The sequence below is a fragment of the Anas acuta genome, chromosome 13, assembly GCF_963932015.1.
Source record: "Anas acuta chromosome 13, bAnaAcu1.1, whole genome shotgun sequence".
NCBI classification, from domain to species: Eukaryota; Metazoa; Chordata; class Aves; order Anseriformes; family Anatidae; genus Anas; species Anas acuta.
Window position 1 is genome coordinate 14368210 of NC_088991.1, and position 26380 is coordinate 14394589.

Here is a 26380-nt window from a genome sequence, read left to right on the forward strand (position 1 = left end):
AGAAGAGAAATCGCTTCCCCCAAAACGCCCCGGAGCCAGCCCCGAGCTCCGTGAGGAGCGGAGCGGCCGCGCCTCGCAGCGCCCTACCTCAAGATGGCGCCCGGCGCCTCACCCGGCAGCACGCAGGCGCCGCGGCCCCAACGCTGTGGTGACGCCGCCGCTGCCGGCCTCCGCCTGGGCTGGGGCTGCCTCCGCAAGGCGCTGCCGGGGGGGTGGGAGTCGGGGCTGCCGCCTCGCCTCATGCTGCCTTCGCCTCCTGAGGCTGGAAGATGAGGCTGCTGGCGGCCGGCATCTTGCTGCTGGCCCATCTCTGCACCGCCTTCTACCTGCCCGGCCTGGCGCCCGTCAGCTTCTGCGACGACGACAAGGAGAGCGAGGGCTGCAAGGTGAGAGAGCCCTGGCGGGAGGCCCGGCGGGGTTCCCCCATGGCCGAGCAGGCACCGAGGGGGCTTGATGGGGTTTCTGCGACTGAGGAACCCTTCAGGCATGAGCCCCGGCCGGTCCCTCTCGGGACGGACCTTTGCTCCGGGGAGTGACACCCGCCGCCTTCTCCCAGGCACACCTGGCGTTTCCCCCAGGAGGGCGGAATTCTCCCTTTCCCGCCCAATTTTTCAGTCATGACTGGAAAAAAAGCAAATTTCCCTTCATTGCTGCAGCCTCCTGTGGCGGCGGGGCTGCTGGGGGATGGCTGTGGCGTGGCCCGGCGCTGCGGTCGGGGCCTGTCAGAAGAGTGCAGGAACTGTGGCGTGCTGCAACTTTGGTTAGCTCCCGACAGCTGCTGATGCGCCTTGTGTTGGCCGTGCCTCTGATTTTGCAGATTTGTATTGTCATACTTCTCTTCTCCGTTTCAGTCGCTAATTGAGCTCTTTGTGAACAGACTGGACTCGGTTGAATCGGTCCTGCCATATGAGTATGATGCGTAAGTACACCACGACAGGCTTCCAGAAGCATTTGGAAAGTTTGTTTTCTGTTCTTAGTGCAGTGATACAACCCATAACACAAGTGCTCTTGTTTCCTGTAAGCCTTGTTTTGGGTGTACAGAAAGGATTGTTTTGGATGTACAGATAGCAGAGCAAATCCAGTGCTCATCAGCAGGACTAAAATGTGACAGTGGAAAGGATGAAGGCCAACCCTGTGCATCCTGACTACCTTCTGTTATTGTTAAAGATGAGACTGTTGAGTTTCTACAGGTTCTTTGCATTTGAGCTCAGTTTTAGACTTAGTATAGCCTGTTTGACACATTTGAAACTCCTTCCTGTTTGTCAAATCCAGGAAGACAGGATCTTTGTGTTCTTTGTTTCTGGCAGCTAAAGTAATTGAAAGAAGAGTCACTGTTACTTTTCTTTTACTGCCAAAGCTCTGTATCTAATTTTGGGGTTTTATTTTCACTTTGATTCTTGTTGGTGAATACTATAACTATCTACAAAAGTACTTCTAGTAAGCAGTTATATGCAATCAATAAAATTGTCTTGCTGTTTGACGTAGAAAAGAGAAACTTGCTGTTAATGTAGCTCTAATACTGTATAATGCAACAGTAGCAATGAGGCCACAGACCAGCTCAAAAAGTCAACAAAATCTCTATTTGCACTAAACTTTATGAAAGCCAATGAATTTAGGCCCACACATTGAGGAAAAGTACTTATTCAGCAAAGATAAGTGAATCTCTTTTTCTTAACCTACTGCTGCCCATGTTTAAATAATAAAGACACAGAATGGTTATACTTTCGCTCCAATTTTCAGCTGTTTCAGACTATATTGAGTCAAAAAGAGTTGGCGAATGGCATTTGGCAGTGTGGAATATTAATATTGGAAGTACTTCTTGGGAATGTGTTTCATATTAAAGAGTCTTTAAGAACGGGGGGTGATTTTTATTATTTTTTTTTTCCAAGAGAATGGACAGACTTTTTTTTTTTATGCGAAACATGATATTGTTTGTTTAAACTGTTACTTGAAAAGACTGTTTGGACTAAAAGCCATGTGTTTTGTTAAATATACTTTACCTTTGAAATACCTTGGTTGAAACTGACATCAAATAGGAATATTTCTATTTAATATATATAGAAGCACTTCTACTTTTATTAACAGCTGCAGGCCTACTGAAAGAAACATGAAAACTGCAATGCTAAGGGCAAAACTTAAGAAATTGTTTTAGGCTATTATTTACAATTATATGGTAATTAAAAATTAAAGGTTATCTTTTCTACTGTGATTTTTTTTTTCCCCAGTTTTGACTTCTGTCAAGATAAGGAAGAGAAAAGACCATCAGAAAATCTTGGGCAAGTGCTGTTTGGAGAGAGAATAGCATCATCTCCATATAAGGTTGTTTCATCCCTTAAATACAATCCTGTTTAAATTTGATAGCTCTCTTTTTAATGGTTGTAGTCCGCTGATATAGCTGAAGACACGGCTGAAGAATTAATGATTTTGTGGGTTTTTTGGTTTTGTTTTTCATTTAAACTTTGTACAGTTTATAATAAAAATGAACAAAAAAATCCTTCTGGTCCCAAAAGCATCAAAGGGTGACTAATAAAAGTTAGGAAGCTGTGAGCCAGTAATCACTCTTCCTTCCTGTTTCTCTATGATAAAGGAATCAAGAAACTAAGTAGTTCTTGAACAGCTGGGTATATAGCCTAGAGTGTTAGGTGATCTGAAATAATTTTTTGAGCTGTAATATAGGAGGCCACAAACTGCTGTTTCAGAAACTGTTTCACATACATCTTAGTTGTGCTATTAGGCAACTTCCAGAGTGGGAAGAGAAGCCAAGCTGGGGCTCATTTCCAGCTTTCCGTGCTTGTATACGTTTAAAATCTGTTGTCTAAAACCAACATTTTCATTTTTGAAGCATGCCATTTGAAATCTTCCATAAAATAAAGATGTGCAAGTATTCTGTAGATTAGGTATTTTTCTGTCTTGTGTACTGTGTTACCAATGACTAAAAAGTAACATCTGTCAAGTACTGGCCAACCAGATTGGGAAAATTATTGGCAATAAAGGAGATACAGTCAAACTGTGCCTCTTAACACTTGAAAACTGTATGCTGTTCAAGTGTGTTTTCCAAACTGGGATTTGTTAGTGAAACTGAAAACTGGGCTATGCTTGTCTGTGAGGTTACTAGATAATCCAAATCTCTGTGAGAAAATGAGGCAGCAGAGTTTGAGTCTACTTCTGCTCAGGCATTAGGGACCTAGTCACACCTTTTCATGGGACTGTTAAGAAGGTGATGACTCCTCCCTTGTGTAAACTACTCCTAGAGGTCTCTCTCTCCTTTATTCTCTGAGCTAATGTAGTCATATGACTGCTAACCACAAGAAGCTTTTAAATACAAAGCATGATGTGTCATTTGGGCTTGATACCTGTAATTTAAGAACTGTAACAGTTATGTCTTTGAAATGGCTGTATACTACAGTAATTAAAAATGCCCTGTTATTGGTTATCACTTAAGCCTTAATAATGTTAGAATTTTCAGTCATGGTCTTAGTTATGTTAGCTCAGTAACAGGTAAATCCTAACTGGGTTAGAATACCAGTTTGATATACAAATGTGAGCATGTTAGCATTAGGTGGTGTCTGCCCTTGAAGCATAGACATTGTGCAACATGTTACATTTTTGGCAATGTTGTCTGATAACTTAAATCATGAGGGAAACACAGCTAAAATTAAAGCAGAACATTAAAAAAAAAGATTTAGTTAAAAGTCTGGTGTAACAGATGACGAAACTGTCAAAATAAACTGTTAAAATAAGAAAGCAGTACCTTTTCTGCTGATTTTCAAATGTTGATCATCTGAAGGTAATTTATCTGGGCTGTTGTAGACTTTTAGCAACGTGAAAGGGGAATACAGTTTCCAGATATACAGAACTCTTGAAATTTAGTTAAAGCAATTTATTGTATGGGGAATTCTGCCTCAAACTTTCATGTCAGGGATGTATGTCAAATAAGTTAGCTTTACAGGAGAAGTCTGGACAGATTATTGAAGCAAAACTTAAATTACTCTCTTTGTGTACTTTCATACCAGTTCACTTTTAAGAAGCAGGAAACATGCAAGAAAGTTTGTACAAGGTCTTATGACCCAGAAAACAGTGCTGATAGGAGCAAGCTGGCTTTCTTGAAGAAAGGAATGCAGTTGAACTATCAACATCACTGGTAAGCTGAAATGTGTGCTTGAGCTTTTTTCATGTTCCTTTTTTAGCATCACGTTATTTTTTTTCTAAGTGGTTGCTTTCTTCCTTCTTCTGTCAGACTGTTGTCCTCTACTGTGCATCTTGTGGGTGCTACTGAAAACTGTGCATTACACGGATGCTAAATGTCAGTATGAAATAAGGTGCATATCTCCTGAGGACTTGTTCTTTGATAATTTCTTTATAGGATTATTGATAACATGCCTGTAACATGGTGCTATGATGTGGAAGATGGACAAAAGTACTGTAATCCAGGATTCCCAATAGGATGTTTTGTTACTCCAGATGGTAGAGTTAAAGATGCTTGTGTTATAAATGTAAGTGGTGGAACTTTTTTCTTTAGTATAGTAGATGTAATTTATTTCAGAGTTTTATTTTTAAACTTTGTTTTCCTGAAAAAGAATAGGTAGCCTTGTAAGTATAGTTAATATTCAGAATGTGGGAACTGAAAAAAACAGAATGGCTTCTTTTGTATGCAGTGTCTTTCTGATAGAAGTGTCCAAAAAGACACTTTGTTTGTTTGTCTACATGATGCTATAAAGTAACTGTTTTGATGTCTGAAAGCCTCAGAAAACTCGGAGTTTTTGTTCTGAAATGTCATATGTATCCATCTCCATACCTATTAATTCTGTGTCCACACAACTTGAATTGTGTCTGTGTGCAAGACCTTGTATGGATTTCGCATACAAGCTGTCTAGTGAAGATCCAGAAATGAGCAGTGCTCTAGTTGCAAAAGTTATGTCTAGCACAGTTTGCAACCTAAATATCTCAGGATTTTTCCCAGATGGCTGGAAGATAACACAGCTGTGATAGAGGAAAGAATTATATTCACAACAGTTTGAAATGTGTCACTCATCCTGGGAGTTGTATGGTGAACTACTGCTGTTACATATATTAGTGATGCAGTTCTTCTGAGGTGGAGGACCACCTTCTTGAGAGAGCAGTTTGCTGTGGCTGTGCTCTGCCACGTAACTTACTGCTTGTATGTAGAGCAGTCAATTTATTTGTATTAACATGTGATGCATTTATCATGCATGTTCACTTTGAAAATGGTCGGTGATTTGAATAACCTGCTGTAGTTAGGTGTTCATCTGTATTACTTTGTGATGTTATACTGCAGGGTTATTGAGAAGATTGATTTTATGTTACATTGATACTGCTGTCTTGGAAGCTTTGTGGTACATGGAAAATGTTTGTGGCAAAGTCAGCAACTTAAACAGTTTTATTTTTTTTATAGGATGAGCTTCATACGTAAGTGACAGTGATTGAATTTCCTAGTGAGTGCTCAGGGAGCTTGTATGGTATATCCATGAAATGCTGCACACATTGGGTGTGCTAGCTGTGGTGTGGGTGCTTTGCTAGTGTAGCTGCAATATTCAGCTTCAGTTTTAGTCTGTAGTATCTCGTTGCAATGAGAATGTTGCAAAACACAGCAGTAGAAGAAAGGATTGCTACCTTGGCAAATAAGAACGTAGCACAGTGAATATGACTGATTTCTGGGCTGAGTTGGGCAATATCATTCTCCTCAAGAAGTATACCTAAATAACTATTTTGGAAGATGTAATTATCCCTTCAAAATGGGGCAGAAAAGAGGTTGTTATCGTGCAGTGTCAGAACTACCGTTCATCCTCACATTTATGCAGCTAACAAACTATATTACTGTCTCAGCTGCTACTTTAAATTGGAGGGAGAAGGTACCTAAAGATAGGGTTAGAGTATGATACAGGCATGATTCTAGTCTTCTTCTGGCAGTTAAAGATGAGGAATCCAGATAACTTTAGTGCAAGACACTTTAATGTTTTGCTGAGAGGGACAGGAGAGGAATATTTTATGGCAGTTGGAAAATGGCTAACATATAAAACCAAGAAAGGAACTTTAAACTTAAAAACTCAACTGGAAGTCCATCATTCTGGTCCCTTAATTCAAGTGAAAGTTGTAGTTAAAGTTTTCTAAACAATGACAATTGTGGGAAGAAAGGAAAATTCAAGTCAATTTGAATTGACTCAGGTATCTACTGTGATTTTTATTTTTTTTTGAATATGAACTTTATATAGTTCTTCAGTTCCAAGTTCTGGAAGGATATGGATGACAAAGCAGAGTAGCTACTGAAAGTGAAAGGTACTTTTTTGAAGCAGAACCTATTTTGTCAGCTTCAGGAGCTGACAGGTAGGCTGTATGTCGGGCAGGGAGCAGTGGCGAATCTGAATTACTGGCAGCTTGAATAAGATCTTTGAACTTGTTTTGGCAGCTTTGTGCAAAAATAGTGTCAAATGCTTTTATATCTTAATAGAAACATGTGATGCTTTAACTATGATGTGGGTATTATTTAGATAACATGCTACAATGTACTGTTTAAGAAAATGTGTATATATTTTATACAAGCATGTAGAAAAATGTTTTTTCCTGCTCCTTTTTTGGACAGTAGTCTTATTCTAAAATTCATGACTGCATTGCGCCCTCTCCTGCTGGAAGTTTCTTAAGCTCTTGATGATATTTTTTTAGTCAGAGTTTAACAAGAAGAACACTTTCTACCTCTTCAACCACGTTGACATAACAATCATGTACCATAGTGGGAAGGATGAAAACTGGCCTGGTGCAAGACTGGTGATGGCACGACTGAGACCACAAAGGTAATTCTGCATTAGAGCAGCAAGTTCTAGTACTGAGGAATCTATCAGTAGTTGCAAACTTTGAAATGATGTTTGGTGTTACTAAGTTCTGAGGAACCAGTTATTTTGAACTCTGGTAAAGTTTTCAGTATACTGGTTCACAGCTGGAACTGTGTTTGTAAAAAGCAGTTCCATGGCTGTAAATGTCATATAACTTTGCTTTTCAGATGTTCCCCGAAGTCCATCCTGATCGGAAAAACTGCTTTTGTGAAGTCTTATAACCTGACACAAACAATAGAAGCATTCTCATGTTTATATTGATTTGCATATAGTTGTGCATATCTTTCCTTTCTAAAACATGTTTTAGATATGTAAGATGCATCCGTTAATTGATTTAAAGTTTCCCTTGTCATCTCTCTTACTTCTGCTGCACTGCACCCCATATGTGCTCTGTACAAAGGTACAGATATACTTTATATATACATACTATATTTGTACAGATATACTTTTTCCTGAGTTAGTTTGAATACTGAGGTTCAAGTGAAGTATCAAGTTAATACTGCCATTCAAAACAGCAGAATATCTGAGAAGACTGACTTATCTTCTTATAAGTAGCTTTTTGGTTTCTGCACTAGTAGGTTGACCAAGAAAGGAGATGCAAGAATTCAGAGGTTGGACTGAAGTGATTACTTTGGCCTATTGCCAGTTTGCTCATGCATAGTTAATACTTATATATATTTGAGAACTGCAGCTCAGTCTTCCCCTTTTCTATAGGGATTAAGTACGTTCTTAAATTACGTGACTACAACTTCTCAAATTATACAGATGTGTACGACCTGTGTGGAGATTTGGGTGTAGTTTTTTTTTTTTTTCTTTCTGTTGCTATGGCACGGTGTAATTTTAGTGAATTATACTTGCTATGCATGTTTATTCCTTCCATTTTCCTCTGCTCCCAGATGGTGGCAAGAAGATTCTACCAACCTTCTCCATTTTTGTTTAATGCTTTATTGGTTGCATCCTGAATGGTTCAAAAGTAAGAGAACTTGATTGTAATGCAAACCACAAGGGGGCACAGTTAGGTTGCACATAACCTTAATTTTGTCATTCTCTGACCTGATGTTTTGCTTGGTGCTTTGCTTCAACCTTTAGCCTCTCCCAGTGGGGAGTATTTGAGGCTGGAGCACCCTAGGCTGTTCATGGAAGTTGTATTACCTTGTAGCTTGACTCAGTTGTTGTCATGTAATAATGCATATAAGGAATAATTGTGTAGCTAAGCTGGGTAACTACATCTTGATTGAGAGGATGTGAGAGGGAAGCTATTTTCCAGTGTTAGAGAAGATTCACAGGAGAAAATTCAACCAAACTGTAAGGTTTCTTTGATTTTGTGCTTCTATAGCTGTAGTAAGGTGCAACAGAGAAGGGTTTATGCTTTTGAACTGTAGAATGTTGTTTGGAGTTGTTCTATATTTTTCTGAGTATTAAAGACTGAAGAGAGGTGACATTAGACTACTTGTATAGGAATGGAAAATGAAAAGGTTTACACAGTCACTTCTGTTGCGTTTAAAAATAAATAAAAGGCACCCACAAATCCACTAAAAATAAAATATACAACTTTCCCCTAATGACACTTGAGGGAAAATAAGAATCTGTGGGAGACTGATAAAGTCCCCATCTTCCTTGTTGACAAGCATACATGTATACTGATGTTAAGTCCCTCATCAATAACATGGTCTTGTTTAAAATGTGGAGGAGAGGTATGATGGCAGAGAAAGGCGTATTTCATGTTAACACTTACCTTCTTACCAGGTAAAGATCTTCAGGTTTCATGGCCCAGTTAATCAAGCAGCATATTAGTTTAGGACTAGGATGCTGTTCTAATATGACAAAAAAAAAAAAAGTGGGTAGGGCGAAACTATATCTCCCATAGTTTTGGAGGTCTTAATTTCTTGTCTCTCACATACCTGGCAATCCTGAGTGTACCTGTAATGTTCTCAAGTGCCCAAAAGTCTGAACATATATTAACTGAAGATAGTGTTCCAAATCCCTGGGATGCTTTCTAGGGAGACTTTAACTCACTGCAAGTGCTGGTAAGAAATAGTATTCAGCTCTGCTGTAACTCTGAAGTTGTTACAGAAATTATGAATAATGATGCCTAATTATATACATGTATTTCTTTCATATTATCTGTAACTACAAACATAAGAGATAATAGAGGTATCTTTGAAAATCTTTGACCTTTAGTGGTAGAAGCAAGGAAAAGCAAGTTCTCAAGGAAGTTGAATAGCTGATTCAAAATTATATACAGAGCTCTTCCTGTTCTTTTTTTTTCCCCATTAAAAACCCATTCTGATTACCCTTAAAAAGAAATTGTGAAAATTTCTGCTGTTGATTAGATGTAATTTTATTTTATTTAACTATTTTTTTTCCTTAGTTACAAACATACAGATGAAAACAACTTAAGCTGTGAAGGTCCACCCATGGAGATTCCTGGAGAATTCAACAACAAACTGAATTTGATCTATACTTACTCAGTGACATTTGAAGTAAGTATTGAATCTGTTATATGTAATTCCCCAAAAGTACAAACCCAGAAAAAACGGATAATTTGCAAAGAGCCGTAACTGGGCTAAAGCAGTGTAAACTCCATAAGGATGATCTTGTGAAGCATTTTTCCCCAAAACTATGATGTTTCCATTGCTGTAGTTGCAAGTTGAGTAGTGGGCCATTTGTCTTCTAGAGTATTATGCTTTATTCAGCCTGCTACAACTTAGTCAGGAGGAAATCTGACTTTCTTGCTACTGTGTCTTTACCACAGCATGGAAAGTGAGCCTCCTCTGGGGGTGAGAATAACAGTGGTTTGAACTATTGCAAACCTTTGTGCCTCACTTCCAGTCTGTCCTGAAGGCATGGTTATTCTTCTGATGTAAGACACTGATCTTAAAGGATTTGGCTTGACCACCGTCTTATTTTGCATAGGCAGTCAAGTCACCATCGTGTGATAACAGCTTTCGTTGTACCAAATGGAATTTGATTTGAACCAGAGATCTTGAGGTGCAAGGCTCTATATGCTGTTACTTTTCCTTTGAGACTCTCTGATTTTACTACATGATTGAGCCTCCTGTCTATTAACATTTTTGTGTAAATTTTGATGATGAATTGCAGTGTAGACTTGCAATGTGCACTTTGTCCTGTTATAGACTCAATGTGTTAGGTGTTTGGGCTATTTACTCTCTTTTTCTTGGGAATAGAGCATGTAAGTTTTAACAGCTGTTGGTTCAGATGCTTCCAGCAGATGGCACTCAAGGCACTTCAAAATTGACTTTTCTATTTTATCCATTAGCTTTGATTTGGAATGAAAGAAAAAATAAAATATATCAGGCATTATCAATAGTTTCAAAATAAATTAAAAGGGTAGTATTCATCTGTGAAAAATATTTTAAAAGAGGAGAACATTAGTTTCAGTAATCTTGAGTACATAAACAGGTAAAATGCATTTATTGCCCTTTTTGATATGAGAGCTGATTTCTGATGAGAAAACTTTGGTGTCTGTTCTAATTCATTATAAAAGGCCAAGTATTCAGCTTTGTGTGTGTGAAAGGTTACAATTGTGTCTCACATGTTTAATACACGAGTGTACAGAAGTGTAAGCATGCGAGCAGTTTGATACTCAAATAACAAACTTTAAAACCACCCTTCTGGAACATCTATTATCCTTTCGCTACTGATCAACTACAGATTGTGCCAGTAAAGAGTAACTTGTGGCAATTTCAGCCACTTAGTTGTATTGGTGCAATTCATTGTAACTTTTTTTTTGATCCAGAACACGACTTGAAACTTAAATCCTAGGTCATTGTCAGTATAGTCTAAATTTTGGTAATTAACTGTACAGTTTTATCATCTGGTAAGGATGCTAAGAAATTCGTATGAACTTCACACCAGTCAGGAGACAGAGTTTGGTAGCAGGACAGCAAATGTACCTTCCATGAGACTAGCTGGTGGAGGATAAGGCTTGGAGGTCAGAAGAAGTTATCGCTTGTACCGCTTTAACATGAAGCATCTAGAGGAGGAGATAGGAGAGGATGGAAGTCTCTTTTGAAGAGGAAACTTGCTGAAAGATTTGTTCTTATATCCTTCAAAGGGAAAACAGAAATCAAAGTCGTCAGTGGGTATGTTGCCAGGAGTGGAAAATAGTCTGTGTCATATACCATTATGGCAGGGAGCAAGAAAGTTTGTGCTAAACACATTAAAGATGATGAGAAAGGGAAAATCCAGGGGAAACTAGAAACATGCTCATAAGGTGTGTTGAACAAAGTTGAAGATTCATGTCATGTGTTATGCTGGAAATATCTTGTAGCAATGGCACGATTGTATTTGGGAGTTGCAGGCAGCTACGTAGCAAATCATGGGAAGATGAGGCTTAGTGAAGCCCCACTTGAAGGTAGAAGACATGAATAGGAGATTTCAATAAATGAAATATTCTTTGAAAGGCTCAGGAGATGAAAAGAATTATTAATGCACAACGGAGGTCTAACATCCAGGGCTGATACCAAGCTTAGATATTAATGCTGAGTGGAAGGTTTCTGGAAGAGATTGTGTGTGCTTATTTCTTCTCAGAGACTGCAACAAACTTGTATTTGTCTCTATTAATTGCTATTTAATTTCTTTATAGGAAAAGAATAATATTAAGTGGGCTTCCAGATGGGATTACATTTTGGAGTCCATGCCACACACAAACATCCAGTGGTTTAGGTATGACTTACATTTATGCAGTGAATAACCTTGCTGGGGAGCACAAAGTTTTCTTATTTGTGCTTCTAGAGATACATAACTTCTGCTGTGGTAAAACAAAGTCTGTTAGTCTTCAGGCAAGTAAACTTTCTTGTTTTCATATGTGGAGTGACTTATCAGTCTTGCATCTCTTGGGAGCAACCGTAGTATTGCATTTCACCAAAGGAATGCAACATTAGTGTCCAAAAAGAAGGCAACCTTTATGGTCTTACTTCATCTCCATTTTGTAAAACTTCTGAGAAGTTGCTGCTCTGCAATGTTATTGTTACTGACTTTTTCCATTTGTGAAGTAAGAGGTACATATGTGCACTGCATGTTTTGTACAGAGCAGCTGCAAACAAAAAAAAAGGGCTGCTTTTATGAGTAAAATATATCAAGTAAGTTTATGATTTATGTTGAAATTATAATGTTGTGCAATATTAAGTTTTTGAAAAGGCTGATCACATTAAATATGTATCCAGAAAATACTAACTGGCATGATGTAGATTTGATGGGTTCATACATGTAAAATCAGCTTTGAGAGCTGTATCTGTTTCACTAGGAAAATACCTTTGGAGCCATATAAAAAGGAAGATAAAGAAATGCAATGTGTAACTGTCTTGAGAATTAACAACATAAGTAGTATTCTTGCTTCTGTCTCCTAAGAAGTCGTAAAGGTACACAACTTAAAAAGGTGTATCTTCTCAGTATGAGAAAGTACTAAAAGGCCTGACGGAATGTCTTGTATAATATCTGAGTATCTGAGGCTATTCCTATTGACTTGAGCTGTACATGTGGTTTTGAATTGGAGTGCATGTCCTGAAACCTGAATAAGCGGACTGAAAGCGGACTTTTTTTTTCTTTACCTACAGTATAATGAATTCCCTCGTAATTGTTCTCTTCTTATCTGGCATGGTGGCTATGATCATTCTGAGGACCCTTCATAAAGATATTGCAAGATACAACCAGATTGACTCTTCTGTGAGTAAGATTTACAGCTTTTGTATATGTAAGCATGTTTTCTGGCAATGGGGATATCTCTCAAATAGTGTATACAATATGAAGAGATGTATAACTATCTAGAATTTGAAACATGATAATTTATCTGGCAATTAAAAATAGCTTTATTGCTATTTCGTCTCTCCTAACGGAAGGAATAAATGGGCAGATATGACAGTCATACTTCTTCGTGTCGTTTTAATAACTTTTAATATGCAAGGACAGACTTCAGCTTTAGGAAGTATGTGGAGTGATTCACAGATTTTTTCTTTTGCTAGTGAAGAAACTCATTTTTAAAACGTAAGTCCCTTTGTTCCAAAGGAAAGCTGGTGGTTTTATTTTATTTTTAACATAGATTTTCACAGCATAGCAACAGCCACAGGATACACTGTAGACATTGAAAAGCTGAAGGAAAGTGTTCTGTCAGTGGTTCACCATCAGGAGGTATCAATTGATCTGAGTCCTATGACTGCATTATGGAGTCAGTCAGGATATACAGAGGGTAACATGTCACTGATCTAAGCAGCCAGTAATGTTCTTTATGGAATCTGCATCACTGGAGATACCAGTGCAATCTGGACATGGTTCTGGGTAACCTGCTCTAGGTAGCCCAACTTGAGCATGGGGGTTGGACAGGATAACTTCCAGAAATCCATTCCAACCTCAGCTAGTCCGTGAGTCTATGACTTGCAACCTGGGATTATACAGAAGATTCCTTGTTAGTGCAGCCCTGTTTGTACTCATGTTACACAGATCTAGCACAGGAGCTGTGCTGTAATTGTTGTAGGTATATGTGCAGCACAGAAACAAAGATTTTGCTATCCATTTGGCATGTTTTCTATCTAAAAATGTGTTTTAAAGTTTGAACAGCCAAACTTGTGAAGAGTAGGTATTTTTATTGATAGCTACTATTATTTTATAGTAGATATTTTTATTGACAAGTTCTTCTGAAATATTTACCCCTCCAGAATGGGAAAGGTGCAAGTCTCTATGGTGGCTTGCTACCCTGGAAGAGAATATAACTGATGGTGAGGGGGAAAAAAAAAAGACTTGACCAGTTGACTGAGAGTGAAAGACTGAATGAAAATTTACTCTTTCTAATCGGTAGAAGTGGTATTTGCAAGCCAAAGATGAGAAGTAATGTCAGATACTACAAAGGTTTGAATTTGCACTGTCGTTGCTGTCTATCTGGATAAAAAAAATACTTTAAATGCACAAAAATGTTTAATATTGAAACTAAAACATCTGAAAGTACTTTTATTCTTCTGTGTTTTTGATATTTAATGTCTTTTGTTAATGCAAATGCAGACAGTAATTAAAGTGGAAGAATTTTTCCATGTTCTTTAACTGCTCGTTTTTATGAAGCTCCTGTTTGATCTCTCAATTAAATCATGTTCAATATCTTATACTGTGTTGTCTTTTTATTAGTTGGTCATTCTTAATGTGATAAAGAGTGAGACTTTTAAAAGTTTGATTAGTTTTTACGGATAACAGCAGGGATAGGTCCAACTTTCAAAAATCCACTTTTTTGTATTCTAGCCAGTGTAAGAGACTTAAAGATCTGTTGTAGTTCAAGGAGCTGATTTTAAAAAGGTGTGAAATAATGGTGCAAAAGAGGGTCCAGTCTGAGGAAGATGCAGTGAATGAGATTAGTAATCTCATTTAGGGAATGCTGGAGGTTCACTGGAACAATTGAAGGAAGAGGAATGTATGGGCCATGCATTCCAAACTTGCACAACATTTTCCTCATTTTGTCAGGAAAACAGATAAAGATTTAGCTTCAGATGGTAACCTTTTACATTCTTTCATTCTTTGCAGTTACCTGAGAAAAATCTTCCTTCTGCCTTTACTTTCTTATCTTCTGAACTTCAACTAGTTATGGTGACTTAAAAGAAAGTGTGGTTTTCATTTTTCTTTAACTAAACAAACCTTTACTGGAAGAGTACTGATGTGTTGGAATTATACTGAGATACCTGGTATCCCTTTCTTTATGGGCATAGTTACAATCAGTGTTATCTTGTGTTTAAGAGACATTTCTCAATTTTTAATATACCAGACTTCTGAGAGTAATTTCTAGCTAACAAATGCAGGCAAAAGTATCAGCATAAGGAAGACAAAGATAAGATGCTTTGTGTCATTCACCGGTTTGGTCTGTATTCTTTGTTGCACCATGTCTTGCATGCCGTGATTTTGGTGTTTAAACAGTCCAGTGAACTATATGCAATTCGCTTGGGTTGAATGAAACCTGGAGCTTTTAACTGTATGAGGAAGAGAGTAGCCTTCTTGAGTGGTTGTTTGCTTGCAGTTGTGTGTTTAGGTTTTGTTTTCTGTGAGGGGGAGGTATTTGTTTTTAGCAACTTCATTGAAAAGCTGTATTCTTCAGCAGTGGTTCCTTAGTACCAATGGACTAAGGATTCCTCCCTCCCCCCATGCCATCCATCCATTCACTTCTGTCAGTGGGACAAAGAATGTTTGTACTTGCCCCTAGTGAGTCTAGGGAGCAGACTTTCTTCTGGAGTACAGGGAACAGACCACTTAATCCTTTTCAGTATTGTCATTGAGACTGATATGCTTTGGAAGAGAAAAAAAAGAAAAAAGCTTAGCTTGAACTACATTGAAATGCTATAATCCAAGTTAAATTAAATGAAATGTTTTGGTTTGGTTTAAATTTAGAATGATGTTACATGGTTTGGCTAATTGCACTTTGTTTTTTCTTGCTCTGAGATGAGGATTTTCTTGATAAATCCTGCCTTTTTCTTTCACTGAACCATTAGGGGGTTATAAAAATCAATGAGTGATGAATCAGATGCAATTAGTCTGTCTCTAGAACTAAGCTGGAGGTTAATCAAACTCTAAATATGTATTTCACATCTTGTTTCTGTTAATTCACTACTGCGTTATGTATTTTTGCTAAAGACATTGTTGATTTTGTACAGGAAGACGCCCAAGAGGAATTTGGCTGGAAGCTGGTTCATGGAGATGTGTTTAGACCTCCAAGGAAGGGAATGTTACTGTCTGTCTTCTTGGGCCAAGGAACACAGATTTTCATTATGACATTTATTACTTTATGTAAGTAACTTTTTAGTTTACTAAGGTGATGTGTTTGTAGTGCAATAGTGTAAGAAAGTTACAATGTTTTTACACAAATATTAGAAGCCTTCTTTTGGAAGTGAAGTCCTTCCTTTAATAAAATAAAATATCACTGCTATTTCATAGCAGTAATTTAGATAGCTTCAGTAATGTTATTGGAAATGATCTTGTTTAAAACGTTGTGGTACCTGGACCAGTTCAGATTCTTCATGATTGCAGTATTGAATCTTCCCTGTTACAAGCTTCCTTAAAAACAAAACAACAACAACAAAAAAAAACACAGTTTGTCATGGTGTAAATTATCTAAGGATCCAGTTATGCAAGTTCAAAGACGTATAATCAAAGCTTTAATGTTCTCAGAACACTTTCTATCTAATACGTTTGACACAACAGCCTGCAGCCATGCAGAAATAAGAGCTAGAATGCATGCCGATGAAATAATACTGACATAACATTGAGATAATGACAGCCTGCAATAAATAACTAGACATGTACGTGACTTTGGTACCTGTCACAAGTCAGTGTTTTATTATGTTATCTATAAAGCATATTACCAATCTTTTTTCTTTCATTTTTTTTGGATTTTTCTAGACATCATGGTCTTTCAGTGCTACCACAGAACAACTCTTCTTTTTTCTATTCATTAAATGATGCTGTAAGATTAATATAAACTTCACATTATTTTCTTTGTGGGTTTGTTCTTCATTGTTGATTATAGCTCTTTTTAACTTACTTAACCGCGGTAGTTTTCTGCCCAACCAGAGTGCATAGAAAGAAATTTTTCTTTCTGCTACAAACAAAACTTTCTGCTAGAGACCACTAAAACTCATTTTCTGAGTATCTCGCTGTGCAGGCCTCTATAATTACTTTGAACTCAGACAACTTTTTTTTTGGTTTGTTTTAATAGACAGGCCTATTTTCAAGGTAATGTGTTCTTGAGATAAGCGTTGTCCATCGTGGTGGCTGAGTGCTTTCATGGTATTTCAAGCAACTCACTTAGTCTTTCATCTCCATGTTTATTTCTATCTTAAAAGGCAAACAAACTTAGCTCTGTCCAATTTTTCGGCATCTCCAGACCTACTGTTCTCACATCTGCTTTATGGTGCATACCAAACTTCTCTTATTACTTACCACGTGTGAGTAGCGGCCATGCGTGTTTACAGGAGAAATGTAGGATGTTGGAAGCAGGCTTCTTCAAGCTGCATTGTGGTTCGAGTTCATTGCTTGTCTCTGGGGAGGGGTGTTGCTTTTTAGTCTGCTGGCTGTGAGACTCTTCCTGTAAAGGTTGACGTGGAAATAATGCTTTGTTATGAAGGAAACATTGATGGTAGAGGTACTGTCATATGTACTCTCATACTGTATAAGAGAACTTATACATGTAGTCTCCATCTGAATATCTGGTGGTGGAAGGGGGTAAGCCTGTACTCTGATATATGTTACAGGAGAATCTGATGTTTCAATGAATATCTAAATCTCTTTGTATCTTTAGTCCTAGCTTGCCTTGGTTTTCTTTCTCCTGCCAACCGTGGTGCTTTGATGACCTGTGCAGTTGTACTGTGGGTCTTACTAGGAACTCCGGCTGGTTATGTGTCTGCTAGAATGTACAAGAGTAAGTAGAAGCATTTGTTTAATGTGGCACAGCAGGTTAAACTCAGAATTGCTGAGCTTAATACTTCTAACTGGAGCTCATGTCTCAGACAATAAACCTGCTTCGTGCTGCCCTGCTGTAAAACAGTTGGAAAAAGTCTACACCTTGAAATTGTTTTTACTTCTTCCCCTCAGCATTTAGAGGTGAGAAGTGGAAGACAAACGTTTTGCTTACAGCTCTGCTTTGTCCTGGGTAAGTGCTTCCCCTTGGTCTTAAAATTCCTCTTACCTTAGAATTCTTTTGAGTGACCAGTTGAAAAATGTTGCTTAGGAAGTTAACTTCGGCAGTGTAGCTCTGTTTTAATAGGCAGTCGATCTTAAGCCAAAACAGATCTAAGAATTTGGAGAAGTTTAGTATGCTTCCAGGTGAGAATAATGCAGAGATTCTCTAACGTTGTAAGCCTTTATATAAATGTAGGTAATGTCCAGTTTCTGAGATTGCTGTGGTTGTGTATAACACTATGGCCAATGCTGTTGTGCTTGGGAAGAGTGACAGTTCTCCTACCTTTCCTTTTCTCGTAGCTCTCAAGACCTTTTGTGAGAATTAGGTCAGTGAAGAAAGGGAATAGAAACTAATTTCTTCTGCAAGTCTTCTATATTTCGTGGTTTCAACTTTGGCTACATGAAGTTATCCTTTGACAAATGCCCTTGGCAAAAGTTAAGGAAAAGGTTATAAATTTTTTAAGGTATTTCTGCCAAAAAAAAAAAAGTATAAGTTGATTTCAACTAACATAGAGCTTCATCAAATGAAATGTAATGTGTTCGATAACAACTGAGTGTAGTATTTCTGAGATCTTATTTCTAAACAAAATGTGCTTCAGTCTCCCTGCTGTCATTTAGATATTATCTTGAGAGAGAAGAAACTATTTATCGGTGGAAGAAATATTGTTGTGATCATTTAAACTCCCAAATAAATTAAGTTTCACAGAGGAAGTAAAATGATTGGGGATGGTAAAATAGGAACAGATGTCTTGATTATGCTATGCTAGTTCAGTGAATTTGCATAACATCATAAACAACCTAAGGCACTTAGAGCCTCAGTAGACTGATGGGTTTTCATATATGCAGGTTGTTGGTTTTTTTTTCTAACTTTGGAGGGGGTAAGTAGGGTCTGCATGAAAAGTGTGGGCAGATTATAAAATGGATTTATTTTTTATTCAACAAGATGCATACACCGTAGGTAACTTTGAATGTGCTTATTTAATATGTCTATTCCCCCAAACAGTTTTGGCAAGTGTAAGGCTTCTTCTGCCTGCCTATTAATCTAGTCACACCCTCCTTCCCCTTTGTTTCTTAATTAAATAGAGTGGAGTGTGTATGCTTGCTTAAGGGTAGTATAAATTCTGCCTTGGAAACCCTTTTTTAACAAAACACAGAGAATGGTGCATTTTGCTGTGGCCCTTTCTGAGGCTGAATCCTCGTGAATTCAGAAGATTCAGAACACAGGACAGTGGGAATTCAGTCAGGCTTTTAAATGGGTTTCCCTTGTAGAACGTTAGAATGTTTTGTATTACTTTCAGAATGGGATGTTTGAAATCATCATTCATCTTGGAGTTGTTTTTCTAAGATGTTTAGAAAATAAGGAGTATGCACTCAATGTGGGAGGAAAGAACAGGTCTGTAGATATGCCATAACTGATGACATATTTATTTAACTTCTCCCAAAGTGTGAGCTACTGAACTGTGTAACTTCATGAGGTGTTAATAAAAAGGATCTCGAGAGATCTTCCCCATAACAATCCATCCTTCTGCAACGTTGTAGCGTGGTGTGTTTGTTGTGAGAGTGACGTGGCCTCCTAATTACGAGATTTTTCTATCACTATGTTTGTTTTTTTTTTTTTTTTTTTTTTTTTCCAGAGAGAATTTACTGATTAGAAAGGACCTGTGTAAAGGAGTTAAAGACTGGCAATATTAGGAAAGTTGATTTGGATTTGAGATTTTTTTATTTTTATTTTTTAACTAGTCTTTTAGCATAGATTTTATAATGGAATCTTTCTGTTACTTTGTTGTTTTATGTGTACTATCTTTAGTTAGTGGCTTTACTATAGATACCTGCACTAGAGGCATTGGATGTTGCAAGCATTTTTATATCAACTGCACTATTGCTGAAAGTAAATAGGACTGTTAGAGAATGAAAGATTGCAAGAATCAACATTTTTCTTATGCAGGCCTTTAGCTGGCTTGGTTTTAATACTAACTGATATTTATTATTTCCTGAGTGTTTTTTTATATTATCTGTTGTTTTTGTTTTTCAGAATTGTCTTTGCTGATTTCTTCATTATGAATCTCATCCTGTGGGTAAAAGGATCCTCCGCTGCCATCCCTTTTGGTACCTTGGTTGCTATCCTAGCCATGTGGTTTGGAATTTCAGTCCCACTAACCTTTATTGGTGCATATTTTGGCTTCAAGGAGAAGGTAGGGCCCTTTGAATACATTTTTGAAATACACTTGTCTTCTGCAGCTGAGCCATTAAATTCCTAATACAAGAACTGGTTTGACTGAATACAGCCCTGTGACTGAAATGATGTTTCAGTTTCTCATGATTTGAAACTGTATATGTGCTCATAAAAAAAGCTGCACCAAACTTTTTTTCTGACTACTGGAATCAGAATTTGATAGTGCTCTTGTAGAAGTCTTAAGCGCTTGTTTGTTTTACTTAGTAGCACTTCACCCTTTTCAGTTTTGAAGTAAATTCAATTTGTGTTTCAGTAGTTTGAGATAATGCCAGGCAACTAAGTTTTATTTTATTTTTTTTTTTCAATTAAAGAAAGCAGAATTTTTTCCTCTGTGTTCTAACTTGCTTAATGACCAATAGCTGTAGTGTTTAAAATGTGTGTATTTTTCCTAATGATAGATATCAGGTTTGTAGGGTTTTTTTAGTTTGGTAACTTGTGATAGCTTATGGATGAAAAGAATTGAAAGTTAAGTTTATCAAATCTTTATATACTTAATACTAGGGAGAAGTTATCTTATTTATGATGTAACAATTTATCTTTTAATCATTTTAATTTCATTCAAAGCCTATTGAACACCCAGTTCGTACAAACCAGATTCCTCGCCAAATTCCGGAACAGTCCTTTTTCACAAAACCATTGCCTGGTATCATAATGGGTGGCATCTTGCCCTTTGGCTGTATTTTCATTCAACTCTTTTTCATTCTGAATAGCATTTGGTGAGTATGGCTTTGTTGTTATTACTGCTCTAGTTACACTGGTTTGATAGCGAGCATTGAGTTTGAACATTCTAAGCCAGTTAGTATGAGGAATAACAAATTCGTCATGCAGACTTTTTTGGAATTTCCAGAATCTGCATATTTTTTTCCTATGCTTAGAAATTATATATAAAAAAATAGTTCTTATTGACACCCATGAAGCATAAAATTAGAGTCCCAGTTGTCTTGTTTTATCTTTCCAGCTCTGAACAGCACATACAGTTTCTTGCTGCAGTGCTTAGGCAGAGCTTAAGCTATTGTGTAACTATAATGTAATCTATGAATCTAAAATTATCTAGCAGTTTTAGCTCTTAAATCAGATCAATATCTTGGGATTCCATCTTCTGCAAAATGAGGACTCCATCCCTTCTGAAATTTTTTTCCTATCTGTATGGGTGTGATGATTTTTTGTCTGTTTTTATTAGCTTATTATATGGCCATGTAACACTGTAAGTTAACTCAGAACTTCAGCTGAAAATGATGCTCCTATTTATTTATTTATTTATTTATTTTAGGTCTCATCAAATGTACTACATGTTTGGTTTCCTGTTCCTAGTTTTTATAATTCTTCTAATTACGTGTTCTGAGGCTACAGTTTTGCTGTGTTACTTCCATCTCTGTGCAGAGGTAAAAAGTACAGTTCTGATGTAGATACCATTTTTAGCTAGAATATGTTAGAAGTAGAATTGAGGTATTCACATATACTGTGGTGTGCTGGACACCATAAATGGCTTGTATTGTCAGCCTTCCACGTGCCTATCCTGGCCACTTCTCTGAAATGCACCTCCTGCTTCAAAAATCTCTTGTAGTTTTTCCAGTGGTACTACAACTACCATTATAAACTGCCTGCCTCCTTTAGTGGTGCAGGTGTTTCTGAAAGTACGTGGACATCAGCACTAGCCTTCTGGTTGTACTGTTTCTGTTCATAAGCAGGCTGAGGAGGAAGACTGCTATGCAAACTTGTCATACAAGACTTTAGGCTTTATTTGATGGTGGTTTTAGCTTAATGGTAGAAAGCAATGGGTGTGCAAAGGGGAGAAATTTTTCAAGTTGACTTATGAAATTTGCATGTGCTTCAGGTTTTATTAGACTTTTTTTCAGCACTGAAATTTATATCATTAAAAGGTATCTTTCCGTTAATGTTTGGGAGAAGACAAAACCTAAGGTTTGTCCTGTCAAGCACTGTATAATGCCATTATAATACAGTTTCAGCATCCAGTTGGTTAAAGGTTTTGTGTGCTGACCAAGGCAGATTTACAAAAACTCAGCATCCATAACGTTTGTATGCATTGCAATTAGGGAGAATTAATATGTCTTTAATATGTGTTCCTCGCAGTTAGTGTCTATTGTGCCTGCAATTAAACTGCATACTAGAGTGCCTGTGCTACTTTTTTTTTTTATGGTGATACTTTTTTTTTTTTTATGGTGTTACTACTTGTAAAGTTGCCAATCTGAGAATGAGCACTAACAACTTTAAGATTAATCCATTGGAGTGAAAAGTCCCTTTGCATACATGTAACTGATAAGTAATATTGGTACAGATATGGCAGGAAAACCTACATTTACTTAAGACAGTGTAGACTGGACCTTTATTTTCTGCAACCATCTGCAGTAGATAAGCACAAATAAACAGCCTTGATTCTAGAATAATTTAATGTTAATGGTGGAAACAGTACAGCAGACTTCGAGGGGAAAAAAAACTAGTTATGTACTATGTTGTTTTTTTTGGAGATACCTTTGATTCTTCAAAACTTGTTTCATGATACAATGCTATCTTTTAAAAAACAGATTATTTTTTGTTTTCTATGTGATTTATCCAACTTAATGGTTTGTTTCTTTCAGGATTATCACTGGTGGTGGCGATCGTTTTTGACAAGCAGCTTTACAGCTGTTTATCTCTTTATCTATGCAGTTCATTACTTCTTCTCTAAACTCCAAATAACAGGAACTGCTAGCACCATTTTATACTTTGGTTACACAATGATCATGGTCTTGATTTTCTTCCTTTTCACGGGTGAGTATAGCATTCAATGTAAAATGAATGCAGGGGTTTCATTATTTGTCTAAATTTCACCTAACATTTCTTGTTCCAGTCTGAAACATTAAATACAATTTATGACTCCGTGGTCAGTATTACTTTTATGGTTTGTGAAACCACAATGAGATATTCTTAGAGGCTTTTTGTTTAACTTGAAATTACTTTTATAGTGCAATTTTCTTTTTATTGCATATTATATTAGCAGCGAGTTCAAACCATTGTATTTTCAAAGAGCTTTTCTTGTTCACTTTGATATCAGGGGTATTTAACTTAATTTTGGATTTCATAATTGGTTCTATTTCTGTAGTTAAAGATTGTACTCAGTATATGGAGGATAAAAGATATTTTCATCTTTCACTATTAGTAGGTGAAGCAGAATGGTACTGGACGACAACAGTGAGCTCTAGTACTGTTAGCAGTAGGCGAATTGTGTACCTGTTGAATTGTGGCACCCCTTCTTAATGGCATGAAAACACCTTAACTGGAGGAACCTCTTTGAAATACAGCTTTCCATTTTAGTAATCTAGTTTCTGTTCCTGATGGTACTCGTGCAGACTAAGTGCCTTTTACATAATTATTCCAATATTCATAGTCATGTGGCTCAAAATATAGTTTTGTGGTTGATTTGATGGGAAAGCCATTCCAGTCTTACCATGTGAAATTAGAAGCTCTTTGAAGCTTCTAATAGCCAGGAGTGTTCTATATTGGTGTTTTTCACTGCTGCTCTTCTGTATGTAGTTTAACACATGAAGTTATGTATTACTCTACTTGACATGGGAAAGTACGGCAGTGATAAACTAGAAGAAATGCTAGTTCATGTATAATGAGTTGTTTATAAAACCAGCCGTATGTTCGTTCCTGAAATTTGTTCCAAAAGAAAAGGATCTTGTTGTGGATGGTACAATGGTTCACATTGTTACTTCTTAACATCTACCTGATTATCAAAGCCTGCCATAAATACTTTCTGTTTTCTTCGTGGAATGTGTCACTTAACTCCCTCGATGCAATTTAGAAAAGAATGGCTAAAATAAGTAATGAAAGAAGCCTTAGCATCATACTTTGTAAGTTCAGCAGTAAGAAGGACCTCCTTCATCTTTCTGTCTCTAACACTAGTTGAGTATGTACAAAAAAGATAGCACTATTTGTATTAAAATGCTGAAGAAAACAAATACTCTCTAGAAATTAAATTTAATAATAATAACTGTTACCTATTCCTAGATCTTTATTGTTGCTTGTTATTTAGAACTATCTTCTAAGGAAAGTCAAAAGAAGCTTTAAAAACAAAAAAAAAAAGGAAAACAAGGCGGACTTAATTCTTCTAATTCTTTATTATTAGGAGGCAAACACAGAAGTTGGCATATTGCCAGTTAAAACCCTGCTTAAATCCTGGCAAAACAGACAAGCTCCAGATGTCCTCTATAATATATATATAATATATTTATTAAAAAGAAATTAAAAAAACCCACCCTGTAGTCTGAAATGTTTTAATTACTTTTAAACTAAGGCAATATGTTAATGTGTCTGGGTTTTAGCATAGGTTAGCTGCTGTTCTGCCAATTTCAATTTCACTTACAAGATGCAAATTGGTAGAATTAAAAATATCCCTTTCATATATAAAACGATAATTGAAACTGTCATGGCAGCTGCTGAAATGGCATTAAAAGCTTCAGATGTGCTGATCCTGGAGTTCTTGATGTGGAGACCAGTGAGGCCCCAAAAGTACAATAATAAATAATAAACTGTGCTGCTGTTACTGCTGTGATGCTGTCACTTATATTTATTTACTTATTTTTAAATATGTTGGTAGCTGTGCTATATTTGTAGTTCATGAGGAAAGCTTTTATGTGGTCACTTAAAAAAAAAAAGAAGTTGTAGAATAGCTAGTCACTAGAAAGGTGAAAGGTGTGTAGAGTGTGTAATAAATCTTTGCTAATTTAAAATGCATTAGTAATTTGTTGTCCAGTATTTAGTTTGATAGTTGAAGTTTGGGCTGAAATTTAAGCTACTGCTGATAAATGATTCAAAGTTAAATGTTTTCAGCTTTATTTTGTAGAATATTCCTTAATAACACTTGCTTTGGAAAGTAAGGGTCCTTCACAAGTTTATGGAGGTTAAATGGTTTACTAACATAACTTGGCACACTGTTTGTAGTAACAGCATTCTTCCTGTATGTATGTTCCCAAAACGGGACGTTGGCCTGTTCCATTTAAGTTAGCAGTAGGCATTCTGGTTGTCTGTGTTGCATACTAGGTCGCAGCAACTGTGACAGAAATATGAAGGGCAGTGTTAATACCTCCTACACAGCAGTGTGTTATGTTACCGTGAATGTTACAGAAAAGATTGTAGTGAATAACTATATAGGAACTGAATACTTGTATGGCAACAATGACAATAATATAATCTGGTGAAGACTAAGCATGCACACCCAAACAAGACAATTTTATTTCAACGTGCAGCTAACATTTCAAGAAGGAATAAGTACGGTTAAATGTAGATAGCTACATGATTACATGCATTTTATGCTAGGAGACGAAAATGCTGATCGTAGTCAAAGCATGTTGCTTTAGTGACCTCTATTTTTGAACATCATTTTCACTTGTGGGTTAATGCCATTTTCAAAATTGAGTTTTGATCTTCTGGGTAGATTGTGTTTAGAATCTGAGATTCTGAAGCACCCACCACTGTGCAATGATTGAAACCAGTATGATACAGAGAGCTTTTAAGGTACATAAGAAGTATCAGCCAAGTGCAGAGTGCTTTTCTATTTGCTTTCTTACAAATTGTTCGTGCTTTGAATTCTTTTTTCTTCATTAAACAATAAAGCTAGGAGAGATGAATAGAGCAGAAAAGTCTGCTTAATGTATTTTGGCATTATTCTGTGGAATAATCCTTGTTTTTAACATTGAATCTAAACTAGTTTACTAATAACCTTCCTTTAACCAGTTAGTTGCTAGCTTTTGATCTTCTTTCTCATATAAGAAAACTGTTGCTGAGAGATAGTGTATATTACAGGGCAGAGTATTCAACACTATAGGAACTGGAGGCCAAAAACTCAAAAAAACAAAAACAAAAACCTGAGATGTCAGTGTCTCCCTAGTAAGTATAAACAGGTGCATTGGACATATTTTGCTTCCTGGATGGAGAAGCTACTCAAGGCATCTTTACAATTAGGTACTTGAATTTAAACGTCTCCCACAAAAATGAACTTTTAGCTGTGCCTCCCTGGGAAGAGCAGTCATGTGCAGTGGGCTGCAGTGCACTAGGATGATATCAGCCTCCTAGACTAGTAGGGGTTATTTAGAGAGGCAGAATCTTAAGATATGAAGGTCACCAACTTAGGGAAAAATAAAGGCTTATTCTGCGAAAGTGAGTTCTTAAATGTATATTGTTCAAATGCCTTTTCATATAATTGAAGCTTCTGAGTACTTGTGATTGGTTTAAGGTAGACATTACCCACAAAATTAATTGATCATGTTAGATTAAAACAAATAGACTTTACAGGCTCAGTGGAGGAATTGGTGTCAGACTTGGTATCTTTGTGCTGTGACATTTAATAGATTTGCATATTAAAGCTGTGAAAACCTTACAATGGAAAGGAGTTTAGACCAATCATAGAATAACTTTAGAGGTTACTTCTTTGAACTAATGTTGTTTTGTTTTTGAAAGTACTTACTGATAGAATGTAACAGCTTTAAGGGAAAAAAGACTTTATGTCTTTATGTATCTGTTTTCTGTTTTGTTGCGTTCATTGATGTGTGTCAGTGAAGCAGCAAGCTGAAGAGGTATGCTCTTTGTTGATAGTGCCTCAAGACTTTGATTTCAGTTTGAATGTGTTTGAAAGAAA

The 26380-nt window shown here is 36.9% G+C and overlaps 1 protein-coding gene across 1 annotated transcript in view; it reads left to right on the forward strand.

The window, feature by feature from the left end:
- Window positions 1-130: 130 nt before the first annotated feature.
- LOC137863497 (transmembrane 9 superfamily member 2-like) overlaps window positions 131-26380 on the forward strand; it is a 30407-nt gene continuing 4157 nt past the window's right edge. Inside the window, exons 1-16 of the mRNA XM_068696661.1 lie at window positions 131-386; window positions 852-919; window positions 2226-2319; window positions 4014-4141; window positions 4364-4493; window positions 6679-6806; window positions 9217-9328; window positions 11455-11534; window positions 12425-12533; window positions 15488-15620; window positions 17131-17250; window positions 17424-17481; window positions 19543-19702; window positions 20308-20459; window positions 21014-21125; window positions 22341-22512. Of these exons, the coding sequence (XP_068552762.1) occupies window positions 270-386; window positions 852-919; window positions 2226-2319; window positions 4014-4141; window positions 4364-4493; window positions 6679-6806; window positions 9217-9328; window positions 11455-11534; window positions 12425-12533; window positions 15488-15620; window positions 17131-17250; window positions 17424-17481; window positions 19543-19702; window positions 20308-20459; window positions 21014-21125; window positions 22341-22512 (1873 nt within the window). The 5' untranslated portion in view covers window positions 131-269. The remainder of the gene's footprint in view (window positions 387-851; window positions 920-2225; window positions 2320-4013; window positions 4142-4363; window positions 4494-6678; window positions 6807-9216; window positions 9329-11454; window positions 11535-12424; window positions 12534-15487; window positions 15621-17130; window positions 17251-17423; window positions 17482-19542; window positions 19703-20307; window positions 20460-21013; window positions 21126-22340; window positions 22513-26380) is intronic.